The following is a 23,631-nucleotide window of genomic DNA, read 5'->3' on the forward strand; positions in this document are numbered from 1 at the left end:
CTTCAATCTGATATTTTAAATGCACAAACAAAGCACAATGCTCACAAAAGTAATGACTTCACGCAGAAGACGGCCATCAGAAGCACCCAGTAGCTGCACTCTGAGAGCACTGACATGGGAATTGTAAGGAGATGCTTGTCCCTATTCTGCAGGGGTGGGCAGGGCAGCATTTCATGGGGGTAGAAGAACAGCAAACCCTTTTCTAAGCAGCTGATATGCTCATGGGCAGAGACATTGCTAAGGGAACCTGTAAGCTGTGGCAGCAAGTGAACACCACAAATGGACTGGTAGAGCAGAGAGGCCCTCCATGCAAATCCCACAGTGCCATGTCTTTGTGCAGCTGCTCTCCAGCCGGGCGGTGAGCTGCCCCTGCTCCCTACCACTCACACGCAGCACAGACACATTTCTACGAGGAGCAGCAAGAAACCTCACAAGGAAAACACAACCACGAGCGCTCTCCTGGTTATGGGTTCATTTTAAGCCCAAGACACAAAGCTAGTTCAGATTTCTGTATTTTCCCATCCTTGTTCACATCACAGTGGTTGAGCAGGATCTGCCGGAACTTGTCCAGGTCCACCCCGCTAATGCTGGGCTGCAGGCAAAAGAGAAACACGATGCTGAGAAAGAAAACAGCTCCGGGTTTCTGTATCCCTGTAAAGCAGAGGGCCATGCTGCAACTAGGAAATCCACCCAAGGAGGGGTGACCAAACCACCTGACCCCACACTGGCTCATAAGTGTTGGGGAAGCAGAAAACGGGGAAAAGACATCCTGCAAAAGCAGAAGAGATATGGGACTGTGCACAACTGTATGGAAATGCAACATGATTTTTGCACTTCATTAAAGCCATCAATATCTGACCCATACCAAAGAAAAGTCTGCAAAAAGATGTGCAATACAGATAGCTGCACTATTGGACCTGTGTTTTCATCTGGTTTCCTCTCTGAAACCTGGTATCCGAGGAATGATGTGGCATTTTTGTCAGTAGGCTACTATTTTACAGGCTAGTCAGCAACTTAAAAATACTTTTAGTGGATCAAATGAATGCTAAAGACACATTTTACAGGCCACAATGTCTCTGTACACTCCTAATGTTTTACTACTTCCTCTGCTTCTCACTCTCTCAGGAGGAGATCAAATTCACATGTACAGCTTATGGCATCCAAGGACAATGCTGATGAAGGCCCTTAGAGAAAGTGCAACCTTCTCTCCCTCACACACACATGAACAGAGAACAAAGCCAAACTGCTGCCTGTCCTCACACCCTTCCCTGCACAGCACATGGCTAGAATATGCACACACAGCTGACAGCATGCAGCTGCAGTCTCTCTTCTCTGTTAAACAGACACGGGAGCACAGGCATTCCTGTGTTGGGCCACGTCATGTGGAAATGCACCAGCTCAGGCTCAGAGGGAGCCAAAGACCAGATAATATTACGATCAAGAGCTCTATCTTGGACTGCATCTGGAAACTCAAGGGAATCCAATGCAGATGGACTCCACTGTCTATAAGAAACTGAAATAATACACTGGCTGTGGTATTCTTGAGTAGACATAGACATGAAATCATTTTCAGGTGTATCCCTGTGATGCACTAATGGACCATGAGGTCATTCTGGTGAGGACAATGTCCATAGTGAAAACGGAAGAACGAACTTCCAATGACTGATCCATGTCCACACAGTATGTGATGCTACCTGATTCAGAGTACAAGCTAGAAGGGGCTTTTCTTCAATACAGTTGGTGATTGAAGCTATATTAATCTGTCAGGGAGAATTGTTGTGATATGGTGAAATCCTCTACAGTGTACATGCTGAGAATGTGACCTTCGTTTCTTCTGCTGATCAAAGTGAAATTTGTTTTTACTAGCCTCTCTAATTACATAACTTTTCCAAAACAAGACCTTTATCTCAGAAATGTCAGGTATTAACAAACAGAAAGAGCCATGAAGGTACCTTGACCAATTCCATCATGTCTTTGACAAATCCATCCACTTCTGGGCCTTCAAGTGCTCCCGTTTTACTCTGAAAGGTGAAATAAACATCAAAATGCTCCAATGAGTCAAAACCACTACAATGTTTACCAGTCAGTAGGTCCACCTGGTCATCAAGCTTTATAGTATATTGATTATAGAATCATAGAATTGTTTGAGTTGGAAGGAACATTAAAGATCACCTAACTCCATGAACAGGGACACCTTCCCCTAGATTAGGTTGCTCAAAGCCCCGTCCAATCTGGCCTTGGACACTTTCAGCGATGGGGCTTCCACAGCTTCTCTGGGCAACTTGTTACAGTATCTCACCACCTTCATGGTAAAGAACTTCTTCCTCACATCTAATATCTAATATCCTCTCTTTTTTCTCCAAAACATCTCTTACCCTTGAATGGGAGCAACGTCTCCCACCATTTTGTGAGGTCATAATCCTGAGGGAGTTGTGCGACTGTTCAAAATGGCACTGAACTGCTGATTTCTTACAGGTCATGTCTTCCTTGGGCCAGACTCCCTAAATAACCTCTGGTTCAGTACTAGAAAGGGTTTTATTCTTCAAGGTGGTGGAGATGCAGGCCTCAAACTGATAGAGACTGGGCGAGCCAAAGCCACCACCTTTGCATCTTCTGCAGGGAGATACTGCAAATGCAGCAGCACTGGCCATGGCAACGCAGAAAGTTATAATGAGTCCTTTACCATGAGGTCTCTGAGCATCACTCTCTTTTGTCCCCAGTCTATCCCCAGCCTGGCACCTGGGCCCCTTGGGTACAGCTGAAGCTCTGGAGTGACCCCCTTATAGCACCCAAGGAGAGGAAGAAGTCTGAGCAGCCCATGCTAAATGTGCATCATCTAAAGGCCACAAGTGAACAGCCTCTGGCACTTACCACATCATAGTGAGCAAAAATCTTCTCAAAATCTCTCCTCCTTTCTTCTGTGCTGCAAGCCTGTATGCAGAGAGGATGAGCAAATGAAAAAGGAAAAAGAAAAAAATATTCAAGTTTGGGCCCAGGTTATCTTAGCCGAGAGAGATGGGACCGAGGCATTAAAAATAGCACTACTTACGTCCATTTTAAATTGAAGAAGAAAATTTTCCTGGAGCGCCAGAATCCTGAATGGAGAGATTTAAATTATGATTTTCCTGCTTTATCATCTGCATGCAATCTATTCTGAACTCTGCTGGTTTGTAAAGCAAAGAGATCTTAGATTATAGACCTTTAAAACTAAAAATTGCCTGTGAGGTTATTTACAGAGGCCTGTTACGAGTACTCATGCGTCCCTCCCTGTCTGATGGGGACTAGTGGGTGCCTTTTGGCTCACTGCAAACATATTTCTTAGCACCATTGCCCAGAGCATTTCTGGTGGTCCAGGGTAATGGAGTTGTCAGCCTTCAAAGAAAGAGCTACCAGACAATCGTTCCTCATAACTGGATTGCTGGGCTGCACTAAAGGAAAAAGTATTTCATTGCTCTCTGTTGGAGGGAGAACTGATGGTTGTAAAAGTAAATGACAAAGAAATACTGGCCTGTGCACTGAGCCTGGCCAAATTCCTCTCCATTTCCCTCCCAAAGCCCCTCACAACACTGACTGATAAAAGCTTTTCTGTCTCCAGCTGCTCTGCTAAGCCTGAGATGTTTAGAGCCTGTGACACTGGGCATGCTGAGCTGTGTCTGCACACAGGAGAGTTTGGGGTGTGAGAAATGTGCTCAGATTGGAGGGGAGCCTTAGTTGGTCTGGGCCAAGAAGTCACTAGGGAACTGTATTTAAGAGGAAACTTCAATAAGCATCCCTCTTTAAATTTTATCCATTCTGACTCTGTTTCTCTTCAAATTTTCAGTGCTCAGAGGGAACTGCAGTCATTCACCATGATCCCGAGCAGAAAGTAACAGTAGCAAACCAGCACCTCTCTCCTCTTATCCCCCAAACTGGTGTTTGAAGATTGTACCTGTACATTTAAAATCCCATCCAGTCATTGCACATACAATTACAGAGGCATATTCTCTATCTGTGTGCAGTGAAATCATATAAAAGTCTCTGAGACATCAAGGATGGAAAAGAGACAGAAGCCGATCCTCACAAACAGGTCCTAGCATTGCTCAGTCTCACTGGCTCCAGGTTCTCAGACTACTGTGATGGGGACCATATGTTAAAAACGTGAGATATCTGCATTGGTGGCCTTGAGGATTCAAACGTATGTCCTCAGAAGGTGATCATCACCTTGCCTGAATCTGCCCTGGCAAGCTGAAAATTCCCATCAATATTATTAAAGCCTACCTTGCCAGATCATTCAGGTCCAGCCGTCCATCTTTGTTTTTGTCAAAGATTTTCATCTAAAAATCATGAAGACAGAGATCAAATGGACAGGCTATAAGGAGAACACACAAAAATGTCAGTCTGCATTTTACTCTGCCCTATACCCTCACCTCTGCTTGCTTGAAGTGCTTTGGCCAAGCCCCAGGTAGCAGTGTCCTCTGCTAGTATCAAGTGCAAGGGTGGCACAAGAGCACAGCAAAACTCTCCAATCCTCCTGCTGTCTGGTAGCAACAACCCAAGCAATCAAAAACCAGTACCACTTCCTTTCTGCCTTACATGGGGACAAAGACAGGCCTCCAGCAAACACCTTAAGAAACTAAATACTGGCCTTGCCATGGCCCCTGAAAAAAATGCCACAAGAAGCAGGGAACTTCTGTCACACATCCAGCCTGACTCTATCCTTATCTCTAACTGTTGTTGTGGATACCAAGTGACTGAGGTGCAAATGGCACCTTCTGATAGACACTCAGGTCAGGGATTTACACCACTAAACCCAGTGGGCTTTGCTTGGCTCAAAGCCTGCCATCAGAAAGCACTGAGACTCAGAAGAAGGTTCAGGCTGCCAACATCAGGAGGTTTATCTTTGAACTTCGCCCAGATTCTTCTACACATTTCTAAGCCCTTGCAACTGCATTTATATTCTCCTATTCTCTGTAGGTCTCAGAAGCACACTTGTGAAACTAAACCCCAGCATTTCAATCCAGACTGCAGATTCAAACAGAACCCCAAATGTGATTTTCCTTCTATCATGCCTCAGGAAAACAAACACACAGAGCTTTTGGGTAAAGTTCCTCTCTGTGACCATGAAGTCCAGTCCTTTGTACAAGCTCACTAATAAATATCCACAAATGGTGACCATGGTGGCAGTTTCTGGGACCAGGACAGGCCTGGTGGTTCCCAATGGAAGGAGTAGACTTTAGGCCCATTTTTCATTTCACATAGGCCTGAGACAAGCCAGAAGTTTCTTTCCCAGTGAAGCATCTCAGGTCTCATGTCCTTTTCCATATCCTAGTGTAGTTATTCTTGTCTTCACAGAATCACAGCATCTTACGGGTTGGAAGGGACTTCGATATATTATCTAGTCCAACTCCCCTGCCAAAGCAGACTTCAGGTATCTCACCCAACCTGCATCTGCTCTACTTTTTGGGTGCAGCATACTTTCACAGTTTCAGAAGTTGCGAACAGCCATAGGAGGCTTAGCTTTGTGCACTCTTAATGAAAAAGGCTAGATTAGAGGTGATGGTTTAGATGTTAAAGTCTTTGTGCTTCGTTATCGATTTTCTGAGCCAGTGGTTTTCACCTCTATCCATTTCTGAAGCTTTGCAATATTCCAGCACTAGTGCAGACTCCATTAAAACACATTTAACTGCAGAGATAATACTTTCCTTAGTGGAACACTTAATGGAAAGCAATATCCACAGTCAATTTGCTTTGTTTGCACCCCATCTTTGACCTTAACATCACACTTTAAGTGGCTGACCATGTCTACTTCCAGCTAATCAGCTCCCTTCTCTGATTTCCTTCATTCAGCTCTACTTTGTTTCAAAGACAAGAGAGAATCTTTGTATTTTAAATTGCTTGGCTTCTTTCTGGAGCAGTATCATGAAAAAATTTCCAAATACATGCAATATTTTGTTTGTCCATACCAGTCAACAGAGAGAAAATAAAAGTATGTTTGGAAGACCTAGGTCGAGCTAACTCTTGTCTTGTGACTTCCATATGAAAGATGAAAAACATGCAGAGAAGATGAGCTAGTGTTCACTGAATTAGTTCAGGTGCCACAGCTAATAAGATAGACTTAATCCTATTATCTGGACAACTGGAGCTCACACATATCCACTACATGGCAGTCTTGGCCTTCACTACTCAGAAAAAGCCTGGGGAAATATTTGTCAGTTGAACTTCCAAATTTCAAGTGTGGGAGTGTTTAACCTGACATACTAATTGTGTACAGTACTACACAAAGAATAACAGAGAGCACACGCTCCATGTGATGAAATGGGAGGAGCAGATATTTGAAATCATTATGAGATAGTTTCTAATTTAGACTTTTGACTCTACACACCATCTTGATGCGTTAAACTTGGTGACTTTTCAGTTTACACTCTTGAAAGGTGTATTTAAGATGCCGTGTTGATATGAAACATCTCAATGTGGTAAAGGATAAGGTCTGGCATGTTTGAATAGCACCCTGTATTACTAAAAGCCTTGTTGCATCTAACAGCATGCTTTACAAAATGATGCATTTACTGTCAAGCTAGCCCACATTTTAAAGTGTTTGCACAAATTAAGTCACTGACATTTTAATGGCAGTGCACCAGGGAAGTCTTAGTTCTGTTTGTTTGAATGTAGTCCATGCACTCTGAGGCAGAAAGAGCATAAACGAGAGCAGGGTTTGCAAAATATGAGTTGTTACGTTGTGCTTTTTTCAGTGCCAAATCAAAACTGCCATTGGCTTTGAATTCAGAAAAGGAAATAGCTCTCCTGTCACAGTTTGATGCTGTAAGGAGGGCCACTGAAGCACCACAATATGACAAACACAAGTGAGTTTTGAGGAGCAACATGAGATTATAAATTTGAATTATTTTCCATGACAGAAATAAGGAAAGAAGTAAACTACCAAAATATGTCCACTGTGATCAGCAGACTCAATAAAGCCTGCCTTTAAACATCCTCTGATTCTGGTTGTCAGTGTGTAACAAAGTGTTTTATCTCTCAGGTGGGACATGGAAAGAGCCAGCTCTTGCCTGACCTCCAGCTCTCACAAATACATATATACATCCAGGGCATCTATACCCAATAGCTGTAACTAAAATTGGCTATTGAGTACAAAAGTTATGGAGGGAATATAAAGGCAGGCACATACATGAGCTGCAGGACTGCCTATAGATACTTTCCCTAGGGAAAGATGGGGGCACAAAGGCTTTTGCTTTTTGCCCAACCAGATCATCCGTGTAATCTAGAGTCATTTAGTGCAGGATTCTAAGAGTGCTTGTTCCTAAAAGACCAAAGCATTAACTGCTGGGGTTTTCAAAAGCTTGCAGGCTCCTGAGTTCTGTTGGTTTTGGTCTTCATAAATGAAGTCTGAGCTTAAATGGAACTTTCTTCTTCCCTCAGCTTATGCCACATGAAGTGTAACACAAAAGTGGAGGTAACAGCACCACTGAGATTGAGTGTAGAAGGGACATGGGACAACATGCAGTCTCTTGGAGGTCATAACATCCTTACAGAGCTGCCTGGGAAGGAGGCCAGCATGCGCAACTACCAAGTAAAGCAATCTGCAAATATATCCAGTAGAAAGGTCTTTTAGGCTATACTCTGCTTCTATCATATCTTGAGAGCTTTGGGAAGTTTGCTCAGGGTGTTCACAAAACTAACAAACTCTGTTTAGGCTTTTGTCAATACAATAAATATTTGTCTTTCCATTATCACACCATTTCTTTGGTGCTCATAAGAAACTTCATTGACACAGGTAAGCTAGCTTGGCCAGTAAGCAGCTAAACCACCTGGATTTTCTGTGCTCTAACTTTTACTTCCCTACCTAAGTACACTGACATTGTAACTGAGCACAGATAGACAGACAGACAGGCAAAGAAGTGACCATGCTGAGCCTCTAGCATCATCCTCACAGAGAGGACAGGCAGCAGGACCGGGGTATGTTGCTAATACTGTCATCCTACACAGCCTCCTTCTCATTGTGAAGCAGCAAGTGGGCAAATTTTCATGTCTCCAGCTTCTGCTACTTCAGGAAGGCAGAATCATTCAGCTATGCTTATCTTGTCTCCCAGGGCACACATTGCAGGACCCCTGGGGCATTTTCTTGTGGCCTGGAGAGGCTCAGAGCAATAAAAGGCTTCACTCTGGCCTCCGAGAATCTTCTCCCTGCCAACCACTCTCTGTCTATGCCCACAGTAAGGCAACAAACCTACAGACTGTTTTCAGGGATTCAGAACTGCACATAACTGTGTTTTATCTCTTGTAAGTAGAAGTATGTAAATGAATATTAATACAAACCTAATGACTAATATTACAAACATAGATATGTGTAGTCATGAACAGTAACATGAACGGTTCCTCAGCACAGGGCTGATACTTTAATTCCCCCATTAAGAGTCTTGAGAAGAGTCTTTCATGACTCCACAGTGGCTTTAGTGCTCTTTAAGATTTGATTTAGCAGACTCACAAGGCTTGTGCTATACCAAAGCATTCACTACCTGTTTTCTTTCCAGAGGTTCATCACTTGTTCATCAATTCCCCAATATATATCAGTATTCTCTGAAGAAAGGATGTCAAAGTCACAAGGAAACAGAATAGCCTCTTAAGAAATGGCTTCTAAGCAATCTGATAAAGTGATGCACCTCTCTGGAGACAACCAATCTCTTCCAAGAGAAATACTTTATCCCTTTTCCCAGCTGCTTTTTAATGTGGTGCAAGATCATTCACAGCAGCATAAGTAAGTGATAAATACTTAGCATCCCTGGTCAGTATGATGTCTGCTCATACCTCTCACAAGGTAAAGGTTTAAATACCCAGCACAGAATGATAAATTGCCTTTTTTCTTTTTTTTTTTTCCTCATGCCTGAGCTAGCTTCTTTGAAATGGCAGTGTCTGTCTTTTACCCTTTATCTCTATCTTCAGAAGGCTCTAGGGTCTGCTCGGTATATCAATGGCTGCTGAAGATGTGTGCAGCCAGCTGTGGATGTACAGAAAAGAGCAGATTTGTAAATTCCTGTCGAGACAGGTGGGTTTACAGCATCTTGGGACACAGCTTATTTCAACCGAATGCTAATACAGTGGCACTTGAAAGCCCTGAGCTGGATAGATGGGCCACCCTGAGAGATCCTGTAGCTGTGTGCAGCAGAGATGGGCTCTTGTCCTGAAGACCTTGTGCTCTAAAGGTATAAGAAGTTGGAAACAAAGTATTAGGGGACAGAAACACAAGCATTTCCTCTCTAAAGTAAAGGGATCGGTGCTGTTGTTTCCTAAAGATTAAAAAAATCCTAAACTGTGAAAACCTCAGGAATGAAACATAAGGACCACTGCCTGCCCTCCTTATAATTTTGCCCTTCTACTTCAGATTAGTTCCTATGCACTTGCTTCCCACAGCGAATCTGCTGGTATAGGGATGCTGTCCGTGTGGATATTTTGCCATAACATACAGAATTCGTATCCTCTATTTTATTACAAGTTATCATAGGCTAAGCTTATGTGTGTTGTAATTTCATAATTTGCCTTAGCTTGGAATCAGGTGGGTTTATAAACATTCTTGACCTTCAGTTTATAGCATAGAATCACAAGGAAAAAAAAATCATCTGCCATATCCTTACTTTCTAACAGCCATTCACATCCCTGATGCTGTTGCCATTGTGGCTTTGCAAACTTTTGTCATCACAAGGCAGATTTGCATTTCAGATCATAGATCTCCCCAGATACACAAAGTATCTCTTCTCTTGAATCAAATCTTATCCTGTAACGTAAAGACTAAACTGTCTCTCCAGTGATAGAAAGCCAATCTATAAAACCCCATGGGAATAGTAAGCAGACCTCCTGCCTGTCAGCCCTGGGCTGCAGCTATCTCGCTGCGTTAGGGCAGCAGAAATCACAGATCTTTCTTGGGAAATTATGGGAAAGGGAAAGGAGTTGGAAGAAATGAACCATCGAATGTCTTCAAGGTTCAAATCACCTTTTCCTCAGCACCCAATCAGAGATTAGCCACTGGGAATGGAAATCTTAATGGAGCAGCTTAAAAGCTATTAGCTACCCGCAAACACTACTGGAAAGACTGTTGTTCTAGCTGTGGCTTCTAGAGTTTTATTGTTTTTAAGCTCTGCTAGTTGGAAAATAATTTCTGTAGCTTGCATTCCTCTCCCTTCAATGTCCTATAAATACGAAAAAAACAAAATTCTTCACTCTTCTGTCATGTACAGCTTTACACTTTGCTCTAAAAGGTGACACTTCTAGGCACAGATGCATGATGCATACATAACATACTATTGCAAAATATCTGGGTAGCTCCTTGTTTGCTTGCATTCTGAGATGATTTTTAGATACAAACACAGCTTTTGTGCCAAGAATCAAGGCAATCCCATCTCAAAACCATTTAGAAAATTGCAGTGGTAGATGTCTGCTAGTGGAACTCAAATGACATCCTTGACGATGGCATCAGAAATGAGCTTTTTTTAATCTTGTCTTATTTTCGAAGCATTAGATATAATAAGTTGCTCTGAAGTCCAGGTGACTGATGCTAAACTTACAGTAAATATTATGTTGCTGGCTGCAGTATAAAAGCTATATTGTTAAAGGCAGGGAAAGAGCTGAAGCTTTCAACCTCCCAGTCTTTCAGGGAAGCAGCAGTGATCCAGCAAGGCTTGCAGGGCTTCACAGAGCAGAAGAGCCAGATACCTGAGTGTCCTGGGAGCAAAAGGATTTGTTAGGAGAGAGGGAGGGAAGGAACTGGAAATTCAGCTGAGGCTGAACATAACCTGAAGGAGGATGCACCTCATCTGCCTCTTAAAAGGGCTTAGAGCTGAGTTTGCTTTGGCGTGAAGTTGAGTGGTTTGCTCCTAGGAAACAGTTCAACTCAGAGCAAAAATATTTGAGATGCTGCTCACATCTGATGTTCAGTGCAGTGCAAAGAAGCAGCAGCAGCGTGTGCTGTTTCCACAGCAATCTCTTGGAGAAGATACACCTTTTAAGAGAGTATTTATGGCCCTATGTACATTGACCCTGAAGGAAATTTTTAGGCAATACTATAATCTAAACATTATTGACACTGTATTTCCTTACCATAGTATCAGTATATTCTTCCAGCTTTACTTCAGCAACCTTCTTGTTATGCTGCAAAAAGAGATCTCGCAGGAAATCCTGTAATAAGGAAAGAGACAAATTTTGCTCTTTAGAATAAATTCAAGAAATAATAGTACAAAATCCAATCCAAATCATCAGGGTTACATGAATCGAATTTCACATTCCTGATTAGTACTAGTGTCTTCAGTTTCTCATAAAGTTCTTTTTTTTTTTTTAGTTGAAACATATTTTTTGCAAATAAATTAGAAAACGACCACATTTCCCCAGGGCAGATATGCTGGAAGGAGTCATAATTATCTCACAACATAAAGATAACACAAGCCCTTCAGTATTTGCTAACTGATCTCAAATAAAAATATTTGCCATTCAGTAAAACATTTAAGTATCCTCTATGTCTTTGCTGTGGCACACTCAGCACAGGGTCTGCAGCCCACTGGTGTGTTCTGTTTCTCACTGGCTCAAAACATTTGAATTACAGTTTCCGAACAGGCTTCTGCCTCAGCACCCTGAACTTTAAAAGGAAATCAGTATTCAGAAAATCTGCAGGCTCAGGAAAAAGTTGTGAAGAAATCCCATTAATAAAATGGGAAAATAATGGGAGCTTTGGCTCTCTTTAGCTCAGAAAGGTATATGCACAAAGCCACAGTAATGGAGCACTTGGGGGGCTCCTTTGGTGCTTGGAGGTCATGGAGACAACTGAGATTATGGGATAAGGCAAGGGGTAAGTAAGACAGCAAGGGCAACATCAGAGCATCCTCCATCCCAGCAGGGTTTCTACAGTTGTGCCAGAAGGCTGGAGGGTGTCCAGTCCTTAAACTTGCCGTGAACAACTTAGCAATGCCATTCATAAATCACACAAAAAGGCCACAAATTGGTAAAGCCAATGGAAATGCTCTTGTTGATATGAGTGAGCCATGGACCAAGCCCAGAGAGGCTTGTTAGAGCAACTTACTTTGAGCTCGCCGGCTGAAATAAATCCACTGCTATCAGCATCATAACTGCGCCAGATCTGAATGGGGATAGATTGATATGACCACATAAACATTGCAGTTAATCATCTGCTCCAGAGATAGATCATAAAAATTCACATCAGGACTTCTACCATAAACAAGCTCTTGTGTTATCCAATATTTAATTAATTGTAGATGAAATAAGATAAACATTCTACACAATAGCTTTTACTCTCACTTGGATGCTGTATGTGTGACACGCTGCCATCACACATTTAATGCCAACACACTGTCTATAAAAGGAAGACAAGACTAAGAAACCATTCCACGTTTCTTACCTAATTTGTACATGCAGCTTCTTTTATCACTCTGAGTAAAAGTCAAGGCCATACACAACTGGCCATTGATCTGCAGAAGCCCACAGTTTGGATATGAAATAAAAGTAACATCAAGCAATCTTGGGGAAATTGAAACTCTGTGCTGGAATACCTAGGGGCAGAGACTGCAGGGAGATTGAGCAAGGTTAAGGAAATCTGATGGGCTTGTGTTCCTCAGTTGGCCCAATTTATGAAGACTTCCACTCTGTGTCCTGACAGGCAAATGCTTCAGGATAAAATAGTGCTTAAATGGTTCCTGGTCTGCCCTCTCAGTTTATTCTGTGCTGCAGGCTAGAAGCTGCAGCTTTGGCCATAGCTCCCAACAGAGCTGAATTTATTAGTGGGTAGGTACTACTGTAAGGTTTTTTCTCTACTGACATGATTGATAGGTGACTGAGAGCATTTGAGAAGTTTGATGGACCCTTTGGGTGCCCTTGGTCCAGTCCTAGCTACCACATCTCTGTTTCGCTGATGTAAATAAGGTACAATCATCTCTACCTGAACAGGTGAGAACATGCTTTGCATCTGCAATACTTATATATTTCCAATGCTATGTTCTAATGAGGTGGAAGTGTATGTTTTGAAGAAGCTGTTGGTGTGCAAGGGGAAGAGGCAATGTGGAGATACAGACCCGCATGAATTCCACACTGTTGTCCAAGGGAGTTTCCCGTCGGAAAAGAAGCAGAAAGTTCTCATCATCTGGCAAGATCATATTTGCAAGCTGTAAAGAAATAAAAACAAACAAATAAAAATCCCCCAAACCAAATTGAAACCACGAGGGTAAAGAAATTATAAAACTTGGGTGGCTGCTGACCCAGTATAAGAAATATAAGTTGGCCACGTTGTTGCCTTGCAAATAAACCACAGACCAAGAAATCTGGCTGATATAGTACCCCATGACTCACCTCCTCCCAGGCTCTATCTTCCATATCTTTCAAATCTGCTATAGGCCCTAATCACAGAATCATAGAATGGCTTGGGTTAGAAGGGCTCATTAAAGGTCATCTAGTCCAAAGCCCCCAGCAATGAGCAGGGACATCTTCAACTACATTGGGTTGCTCAAAGCCCCGTCCAGTCTGATCTTGGATGCATCTACCATCCCCCTGGGCAACCTGTTTCATCATCCTCATTGTAAATAATTTATTCCTTATATCTAGTCTAAGACCACTCTCTTTTAGTTTAAAGCCATTACTCTTTTTTTCCATTACTACAGGCCTTACTAAAATCCTGCTCTAATTCTCCATCCCTCTAGAAAACAAATCCTGGGCTGTGGCTGGGGAGAGACACCTCCTGGATTTGCAAGCGTCCATCTGTCGTGACATCATAGGCAGACAAGAATCGCTTTTTCATCCCCTGAACTTCTTCTTCTGTGATGGTGTTCTGCTGTGGGGAAAAGGATACATGCATGAAAATTCCTGAGGGCACTACAAGAGTCTCCTTGAAGAAATGTCTTCTCACTCACAGATAACCACTAGGATCACTGCATCCTTACAACTGGGGATAATGCTTCTAAAAGCTCACAAACACACCAGTGTGGATAATTTTTTGGAAATAAGTCCCATGCATAACTTTGTAGCAACTAAGCATTTAGTTGGAAGCCCAGTGTTTGGAGACTCCAAAATACTTCAGTAACAACTGCTTCTTTAGTCAACTGTTCCTGCTGTACTATTGGAGTTTGGTTTTGCTTGAATGTGTATTACAGTGGTTTCCATGCTGCTCATTTTCAAATTGTGCTTTTCAGGAAGGTGTCTTTATCCTTGAACTACTATCTCTGTAGTTCATTAGATCATCAGCCTTGAAAAGTGTCAGTGGAGCTAGACTGTTGCTTATTATTGCCTGTCAACAGGTTCAAGACCTGGCACCAAGCCCTGCCAGTGTTTCAGAGTTAATAGCATGGAATTTCAAGCAATTCACATTCTCTTTGCATCTGCTCAACCCCATAATCAATTTATACATAGTGAGGAGTTTTCACAACTTGTCAGGTTATATGTTTCAACAGACATTGCTGTGATGGTGAAATACAATGCTTAGGTTCATCAGAGATGATTTCTTTTTGTCAGCAGTAACCATTAGAGTATCTGGTCTGACTAGGCTACACAAAGTACAGTTTCCCCTCCTGGGGAAAGGCTTCTGGTCAGATGAGCTTTGTGGCTGGACTGAGAAGCTCATCCAGTTCATCTCACCCAAGCAGTTAATGATATCATTATTCTCAATGTTACCCTCAGCGCCTGCACTGAGCAAGTCTTGGCTCCTCTCCCAGTCCTGTGGGAGGTGGCCCTTTCTGCGAAGGGAGAGATGGAGAACAAACCAGAATGGTTCTTGGAATACCTTTGTAGCATTTTTTACAAGATAAGTTCTTCCCAATTCCTGAAGAAAAGCTCTTCAAAGGTTTTTATCACCTCTACATCCAGGTTGATGTCCTGGATGTTCTAACCCAGTTTCTCATCCTTCCAGCTACTATTGCAGGCCCATCAGGTTGTACAACCCCTTTTGTAGTACTATGACACAAGATCATGACTGCCTTTCAAATTTGCTCAATTCACAGCTCAGTGCAGCCTGTCTGGCTGTTCAGAGGCTAAGCAAATGTAAACTCCACTCTTAAGAAAGGATACTGTTGCCTTGTCCAGAAAGAGTGAACAGTGGATGTGCACATCCCGTGTGATACCCTGGATGTAGCATGTCCAGCCCTCAAATAATTCACTGACTTATGTGTTCCTTTATACCATGATTTTGTAAAGCATGAACTGGAGCAACAATTTGCAAAAAGTTGCATAATGTAGAAGGAAACCTTTCTGTAAGGTTTGACACCTCTGAGCTGAGAAATACAGCTGGGCTGCACATGCAGCAGCTACAGCTCGTGTTCTCACTTCATATGGGCATTTGAAACCACCACATGGCAAACTGAACATCCCTCATATCCCAAAACTTCCTTGGCCATACCCACATTCAGCAGTAATCAGGTCATTATAACAATTTACAGCTGCTCTCAAATTGCCAACAATCATTGACAGAGTTGTAGAGGTATACTAGGATGTCACAGATAGGTAAGCAAAAAGAAAATGAGATATCTTTAGCTTAGGCTTGTTAAGCTAAAGTCTACCTTGCATCCACTTTGACATCACATTTTCCTATCTGTTTAGATGTGACTGGTATTTCCTTAATTTGCTGCTAGTAATAAGAGGGGGAAAAAAAATCTATAGGTGGATGGATAGGGATACTGTATCTAGTGGAGTCCTTCAGGGGTCAGTGCTGGGACTGGTACTGTTCAATATACTCATTAATGACCTTGATGAGGGAACAGAGGGCACTGTCAGCAAGTTTGCTGATCATACTAAACTGGGAGGAATGGCTGACACACCAGAAGGCTGTGCTGCCGTTCAATGAGACCTGGACAGGCTGGAGAGTTGGGTGGGGAGAAATCTAATGAAATTCAACAAGGGCAAGTGTAGAGTCTTGCGTCTGGGAAAGTATAACCCCATGCACCTGTACAGCTTGGGGAATGAACACTTAGAGAGCAGTGTAGGGGAAAGGGACCTGGGGATCCTGGTAGACATCAGGATGAGCATGAGCCAGAAAAGTACCCTCATGGCCAAGAAGGCCAATGGCATCCTGGGGTGTATTAAAAGGGCTGTGGGCAGTAGGTTAAGAGAGGTTCTCCTCCCCCTCTACTCTGCCCTCGTGAGACCACATCTGGAATATTATGTCCAGTTCTGAGCCCCTCAGTTCAAGAAGGACAGAGAGCTGCTGGAGAGAGTCCAGCACAGGGCCACAAAGATGATGAAGGGAATGGAGCATCTCCTTTATGGTGAAAGGCTGAGAGAGCTGGAGCTCTTTAAGAGGAGACTGAGGGGTGACATCATTAATGTTTACAAATACGTAAGGGGTGGGTGTCAGGAGGATGGAGCCAGGCTGTTCTCAGTGATGGCCAATGATAAGACAAGGAGCAATGGGTACCAGCTGGAACATAAGAGGTTCCTAAGAAAAATAAGAGATGTCAACTCCTTTTGTCTTTCTAGTTGGGCACATGCTGCATAGCAAAAACATTAATCCTGTTATCAGAATACATTCTTTACGTAGTTCTGAGCAGCTAACCTGAAAGGCAGGATTTGTCCTTCACTGATGGTGACAACCAAAGGCAATGTATGACCCGTAGCTAAGGAAACCAGCCCCTGCAATTTGCCGCCCGACTTCGGGTAGAACTGAGATGTGAAGAGTGAGAGAGGGGAAATGCTACCAAAAGTAGGAAGAGAAACCAGGGGAGAAACTCAGAAGCACTTGAGATCCAGGGCTTGACTCCTGTTTGGCTTCTAGTCATTTTCAGCAATGCAGAGATACATTTTATCCCCAAGCACTATTTAAAATTAATGACAGTATATTTGTTAAAAATTGGCCTTATAAAGAAACCTCCCATATTAACAAAAGTAATCAGCACTCGCTTGAATAAATCATCACTGTCATCCTCTCCCTTGCCCTGACAGACTGTTTGCATTTTTTGCTTTCTATTTAACAGTAGTAAATTACTTTTTGTCTATGCTTCCAAACAGCCCCTTCAGCTGGTGCCAACTGGAGTCTCACCGTGACAGCAGTTGGTGGAGTGAAAACCACGTAATCCAACTTCTCAGGTGATTGCACTAGTCATACCTGCTTAAATGACACTCTGTTGCCAAGAGAAAAGCTCTTTATCTCACAGATTGTTAAGGAAGCTAGCAATCAGAGAACAGCAAATATAAATCATGCCTCAGCAAAACAACCTTTTTGCTTGGATTTTGTGCATGAATAGTGCAGCTTAATACTTACTTCTGGTCCCAGTTTCTCCAGGAGATGATGAAAAAAGTTGTCAAGCTCCTTTCCTTCTATGTAACCGTTGTCTAAGTAAAAGCCAAATATATTAATGGTCAGGTGGCACTGCCTGAGCTCTTGCAACCCTGTCAGGAGCTACCTGCAGGGAGTGGGAGGCTGTGTGGTGGGGGGTCTCAGCTGGGGGCCCCACCTGCCCACTAAGGGGGGGTTTCCTATTCAACTCCATCAGTTCATGTCTACATGGGTGCTGTACACAGTGTTGTGGAGCTCTCTCAGTTTTCCTTACAGAAAACTTTTCAGAAAAAAACCCTATGAACTGGGACTGCAAGAGGGAAGAGCAGAAATACTGAGGAGGTTGCACCTCCAAAGATGGGTAACAAAGTTGGTGAAAGGTCTGGAGCACAAATCTGATGAGGAGTGGCTGAGGGAGTTGAGAGTGTTTAATCTGGAGGAGGCTGAAAGGAGACCTAATCACTCTCTATAACTAGATAGGTTGTAGTGAGGTAGGGAGTCAGTCTCTTCTCCCCAGCAAGGAATGAAGGGGCAAGAGGAAATGGGCTCATGTTCCACATAGGGAGATTTAGATAGGAGATCTGAAAGGGTTGTTAGACACTGTCACAGGCTGCCCAGGGAGGTGGTAGAATCACCATTCCTGGAGGTATTTCACAGCTGTGTAGATATGATGCTGAGGGATGTAGTTTAGTGGTGGGCTCGAGAGTGTGAGGTTAGTGGTTGGACTTGATGATTTTAAAGGTCTTTTCCAACCAAAACGATTCTATCAAAAGGCAAAAATTTTGGCACAAGAAAGGAGGCTTTTGAGACCCGATCACAGGGCATGAGGAGGAGGAAGAGGAAGGAGGACTCTATGGGGGCAAACTCAGACCCCTTCACAGGCATAGACACCCGGGCACATCGATGGGCACCCGCACGGACGGTCGCCTCCTGCTTCACGTGGCACACACCTGCGTGAGCAACTCCTTATGCACCACGCTCCTGGACGGCCACCACCGCACATGCCACCCACCCTGCCGGGGCACCCTCTAAGCGGCACCCCGCCATGCGCGCACCCCTCCGCCCCGCAGCCACCCTCGCGTGGGTCACCCCCCTCGCGTGTCTGCGCCCCCCCGCCTCCCCTCCGTCCCCACTTGCCGTCGGCGTCGAAGAGGCGCCAGGCGCCGAGGAAGGCGGCGGCGTCCAGGCGGCGCAGGCCGCCGCTCTCCATGGTGCTGCTGCCGTTGCCGCGGCTTCCGCGCCGCCTCTGCCCGCCGCCCGCCGCCCGCGTGGCCTTTGAGGGCGGCGGCCCCTCCCTGGGGGCGGCCCGGCGCGGGGCAGGGGCCCCCAGGCGCTCGGGGCTGCCCCGCGGGGCCCGCCCCACCCGGCGCCCGCCCCACCGGCGCTGCCGCCGCACAGGGAGCCGCCCGGCTGCCCGCGGCCCTCCCATCCAGGGTGGCTGGTGGGCGCGTGTGTGTGTGGGTCTGCCCGCGGGCCTCCCGCCGCGGCTGGGGGCGTGTGGTGGCGTGTACTCGGCATGGGTTTTGTCAGGACGGGTCTCCTCCCTCCCGGGCAGGTTTGGAGTAACCAGGTTCCAGGTAGGTTTGGAGTAACAGTCCTGCCTGCTGTCACTGCCGCCACCGCCGTCTCGACGGAGCCGCGCAACACTCGCACGACTTTTAAACGTGTAAAGGTTCGAAACTCTTCCCCACGAAGTCTGAAGCGCTTGCGAGAAACGTGAGGCTTCAGAGAACACTTGGTGTTTAGGAAAGGTAAAACTCATAGCCCTCCTCTTCAGGTTATGAAGAGGAAGCAGTGGCAGGCGGGGACCTCTGACCTGGTCCTTCCCAGCCTCAGGAGGATTGCCCTCACAGGAATGAAGAGCCACAGAATGAAGACGGATGGACGTCTGCACTCTCTTCTTCCTGTAATACTAATCAAACGAAGAAACCTGGGAGTTAGAGATCTTGGTGCTGACAAAGGCTGGTATTTATATTCCTGATGGCCATATTTGGGATTACATGTGATCTCGATGCCTCCTGCATATTTATCAATAGTGATTTCATGTACCCGATACTGAGCTCTGTGTCTGTGTATGTTCTCCAAGAATCATTTATAACAGCTTTTGTTATTATCTCCTCTGAGATCACTTATAGAGAGGGATTTTTTTTCCCCAGGTTGTTGTTGGTTTGATATATATTTTTCCATTTCATGCAGGTACTGATTGCTTTAGAGAGAGTCAGGAATAGCACAAGAAAAGGCTTTTAAAAAGTATTTAAAGTTTACCCTGAGCGGGCTCCTATTTGATATGAGAAGAACAAACAAACAAACAAACAACTAAAAGTTGCATTTTAATCAGCAAATAGCAGGCTTGCAAATTACTCTTTCAGAGAGATCACAACAGCGGTGCCCAGTGTTTCCAGTGTCCAAAGTAAAAAGTGCTTTCCAGCAACAGCCTTCAAGCGACTCAATACAGGACTTCTCTGACTAGTGGCCTGGCATCACCTTCAGGCTCCAGAAGAACGATGTCAGGGCATGGACACAATGCCAAGGCTACGAGCAACCCTCAGGTTTCATGAGTGTGCTCAGATAGGAGACCCCAGCATGGGAGATGAGTGTATGCTCAATAGGTACCAACACATGGGGAAGTCAAATTTTTTAGAGGGTAACTAACTACACACATTCCTTGCTGGTATGATCAGCTGCATCACAGCTTTCTCTTTGACCTAGTAATGCCCCACTACTAAAAGGCATTTCTGGCTCTGGGGTGACAGCTCCCCATGGAACCCCTCCTACAGCCTCTTCTTCCCAGCACTTCCCACTCAGCAGCGGTAGCCTCATGTGCTGCATGGGAGCTGCTGATGACATCTCTCACTGCTCCATGGCACAGTGGGGCATGAAGGCCACTTTTTGGCCCCATCTCTCTTCCCATGACCCAGAGTCCATCTGTCTCAGACATGAATCGTTCTGATCCAGGAGTTCAGCAAACAGTTGCCTGTCAGCTTCTAGCAAGCTTTGTAACCTGGCTTTGTAAAGCATCACCATGGCCGACACCAACAAGGGTCCTTGGTAGTATGATCATGGCAACTAGTTTCTGACTAAAACTGCTCTTAACTAACTCAAGAGGAAATACTACTTATGTTTTGAAATACTTGCAAGGGGAAGCACCCTGTTGTTCAACAGGGACACAGACAGAGAGGTTTTTGTGGGAACTAACAGAAAACTCAAGGCATTGAGAAGAGCTTTTCACATCTGGTTTGTGCTCCATACCCTCACAGGACGAAGAGCAGGCAAGAAGCATCACCTTATTTAAATTGCCAATATTTATTCAGGATCTCACACAACCTCATTAAAACCAGGTCCAAGTTGAAGGTTGCAAAGGACCTTAAAGCTTAATGGGCTCTCATTAAAACTCATCGTTACCTGTGCATGAGGGTATGATGTCCATCCATGTCCTCCCATGAACTAGCAGTGTTTGCTGCCTGCCCTGACAGAAAGGGGCTTTGCTTTCACACAGCAGCAGAGCATGCTTGCAAAAGGGAAAAAAGAAAAAGAGCAGAGATTACAGCCTCTTCTATTTGCACCAGCTATGCCTTGGCTTCTCCCTAAAACCCTCTACTGACATACTCCATAGGTATAGGGACAACCCAATAGTCACAGAGCTTAATGTCTCTGTCCCACCACATAGTGCACAAAATGGATTTAGGAGTTCTTAGGGGTGGAATTGCAGAAATTTAGCCCCAAGTGACTGGAATCAGATAAGATGAGAGAAGCTCCAGCCTGTGGTGAGGATCTGGCCACTGCGCTGCATGGCTAAGCTGGGATTTAGCTACTCTATTTGCTTTAGGTCACTCAGTAAACCATGAATGAAAAAGAACCCTGACCCAGACTAAAGCAATTTTTACTGTTTTATCAGGGCTTTCTGCAGGGTAACATAAACTTGAAGAGTGTATAGAACTGTGGGTTTGTTGTTATTATTATTAAAGCAACAAATGGGAGATAGCTGCTGTGTGTGCAGCTCACGCCGCACCAAACCCAGAGACCACCCTGCACTGACTTGTTTGTTTAAAGGAGTTAATAAGAATTAAACATAGGCATTATTTTTAAAAAATAGGGAATGCTTTTGGTTAAGGACTTCTCCTTTAGCTTTGGCTTTGCACTGTGCAGTAATGATTGAGATGGGAGATCTCAAATCTGTGTTTTGAAAAACTGAAAATGAGGAAATAAAAGGCAATTGAGTCCTTTTGCTTCAGAGGATTGTAGAGTTTTAAAGATACAGAGTTGAAAACCACACCACTCTTTTTTTTTCTTCTGTTTAGAAATGGCTTTAATATAATAATACTTGACAGGATGATTTTTTCTATTAAGGCTTTCTGATGGCAGATCATTAGTTCAATATTTCTTTATTGGTTTATTTTGAGATTATGACAATTATTAAAGAATAAAAAATGTCCTTTTTTTTTTTTTTAATGTGAATCTGGATGTGTAAAACAGCTTTGAAAAAATATAAAGATACCTCTGTGATCTGGAAGGCTCCCTGACAAAAGCTTCTCTTACCCAGTACCCTTCATCCTTCCCAAAATCCTGCCTTAAGGAGTCTCACAAAGATGTTTCATCTGCAAAGATGATACACTTTGACTTGGGTGGCGTTTCGCTCTTAAATAAATGTGCTTCAGTTGGTGCCTTCATGCTGGAAGCATTTGGATGAGGCAGCCTTGCTGTGTGTCAGGGAACCCTCCAGCTGAGATACCAGCTATGCCGTAGTATTTAGCTGGAGATGATAACAAGTGAAAAAGAATGGCCATTTTTCAAAGCAAGGAGCAGAATAAGGATGGGTGGGCAGGGGTGGGCACAATTGTGCTGCCGCTGGGCACGATGTGCTGCAGCCGGGCAAGCACTCTGCGAGCACCTCAGCAGAGGAAAATGCTGGAGAAGCAGATGAAACACAAACTGAAGGGGAAACAAAGTGGGAATAACAGAGTCAGTGAATCCCCACCTACTATTTGCCTGGAAATCAAGCAATAAATAAAACTGTCTGCTGGAAAGAGTCTCTTCTTGTTTCCAATCCCTTCCTCAGATGGGTGCAAGCTGCTTATTAGTCACAGATCCCAAACCCAGCTTCCAAGGCAGATCCCCTCCTCCGTCCTCACTTCTCCCTCCCTTCCCCCTCCCCTTGCCCAGCAAACCCCACATCGCTGGGCTGGGCTGGATGCTGGCTCCATCCTTTCTGACTCTTTTCTGGAACAAGGTGTGTGTACAGAGGTGCATGCTGCTGCAAAGACAGTTTAGGTCCCAGCAGTGACAGATATGATGTGACATGAAGACAACTGTCCTTCAGAAGTTCCCATCCACATATTCCCACCAAGACCAGGTAGTTTTTCCAGATTTCTCTGTGTGGTCCCCAAAACTGAGACGCAGCAGTCCTCTGTTCTCTTCTCTGTTATGGACCAACAATGGGGATCCTTTGAGTATTATGGGGGAGCAGCTAACCCCTTTCCCACTGTGGTGCTGCTGACAAGGAAGGTCAGGACTCAGGCCATTGGATTGGTTCTAAGAAGAGATTTGTAAAAGGAAAAGCTGAAATTTCTGCAGCCACATGGTGCTTGATGCTACCCAGCCAGGGCCTCCAGTCTCAGCTAATAACTGACTTTCATTATTTCATTGTTTTGCTAGAATTTCATGTTGTCTGAATAAGCTGGGAGCTGTGCAGCCTCCATGGGGCTTTCCTCTACCCACTGCTGGGTTTTATCCACCTAAGTAAATGAAAGGGAAGGGAAAGAGGCACCCCTGGAGTGATACTGAGCAGAGATTACAGAGTTAACTTTACTCCTCCATTCAGTGAAAGCAAATTGGATTTGTCAAGCTAGCAGACCCTCTCCTGCCTTCTCTGGCCAGTATCAATCTAATTAAAATGCTTGTTCTCCCACGCAGCTTTTCTTCTCAATTCAACTTACTGGAAAAGCAGACAAAACAGGCTCAGAAGGGTCAGGGCCTGGGGTCAGCTGGCAGATTTCGTTGCAGATTGCCAAAGCAGAATCAGCACAGTGGCATCACAGTGAGGATCCCACCACAGGGCTTGGAAGGGCCATGACAGCATCCCTGTTTCCCCACACAGGCTTCTCAAATGAAGGCACTTGAAACTCACATCTAAAAAAGCCCCAGGACGGCTGATGCAGGAGTGTCAAAGGCAGGGTGGCTTTCATGTCAGGAAGAGATTACATATCAGCAGGAGCCTTTTCTTTAGTTTGCTATGGGACATGGCATAAGAACTTAAGTTTTATGATAGCACAGCTCTTGCAAAGACACCTCTAAAACATGCATTTTCCCCTTCACCTGATGTGCAGAGACTCATACTTTCTTTTTCTTTGAAAATCCTGGATTCAGCTTCTTGTTGCTGATCAGTACTGTTG

General features: G+C 44.4%; 1 protein-coding gene across 1 annotated transcript; it reads right to left on the minus strand.

Moving 5' to 3' along the window:
- Positions 1–230: 230 nt before the first annotated feature.
- On the minus strand, positions 231–18,471 carry SCGN (secretagogin, EF-hand calcium binding protein). Its single transcript, XM_061995687.1, has 11 exons — positions 18,380–18,471; positions 17,228–17,298; positions 13,718–13,810; positions 13,062–13,151; positions 12,056–12,112; positions 11,083–11,160; positions 4,258–4,313; positions 3,050–3,095; positions 2,872–2,931; positions 1,953–2,021; positions 231–592 (listed from the first exon to the last, which is right to left on the minus strand). Exons 1-11 carry the CDS (start codon positions 18,450–18,452, stop codon positions 464–466), a joined length of 822 nt encoding a protein of 273 aa, XP_061851671.1. The 5' UTR covers positions 18,453–18,471; the 3' UTR covers positions 231–463.
- Between the last annotated feature and the right edge of the window lie 5,160 nt (positions 18,472–23,631).

The sequence above is a fragment of the Colius striatus genome, chromosome 4 (assembly GCF_028858725.1).
Source record: "Colius striatus isolate bColStr4 chromosome 4, bColStr4.1.hap1, whole genome shotgun sequence".
In the NCBI taxonomy this organism is placed as follows: domain Eukaryota; kingdom Metazoa; phylum Chordata; class Aves; order Coliiformes; family Coliidae; genus Colius; species Colius striatus.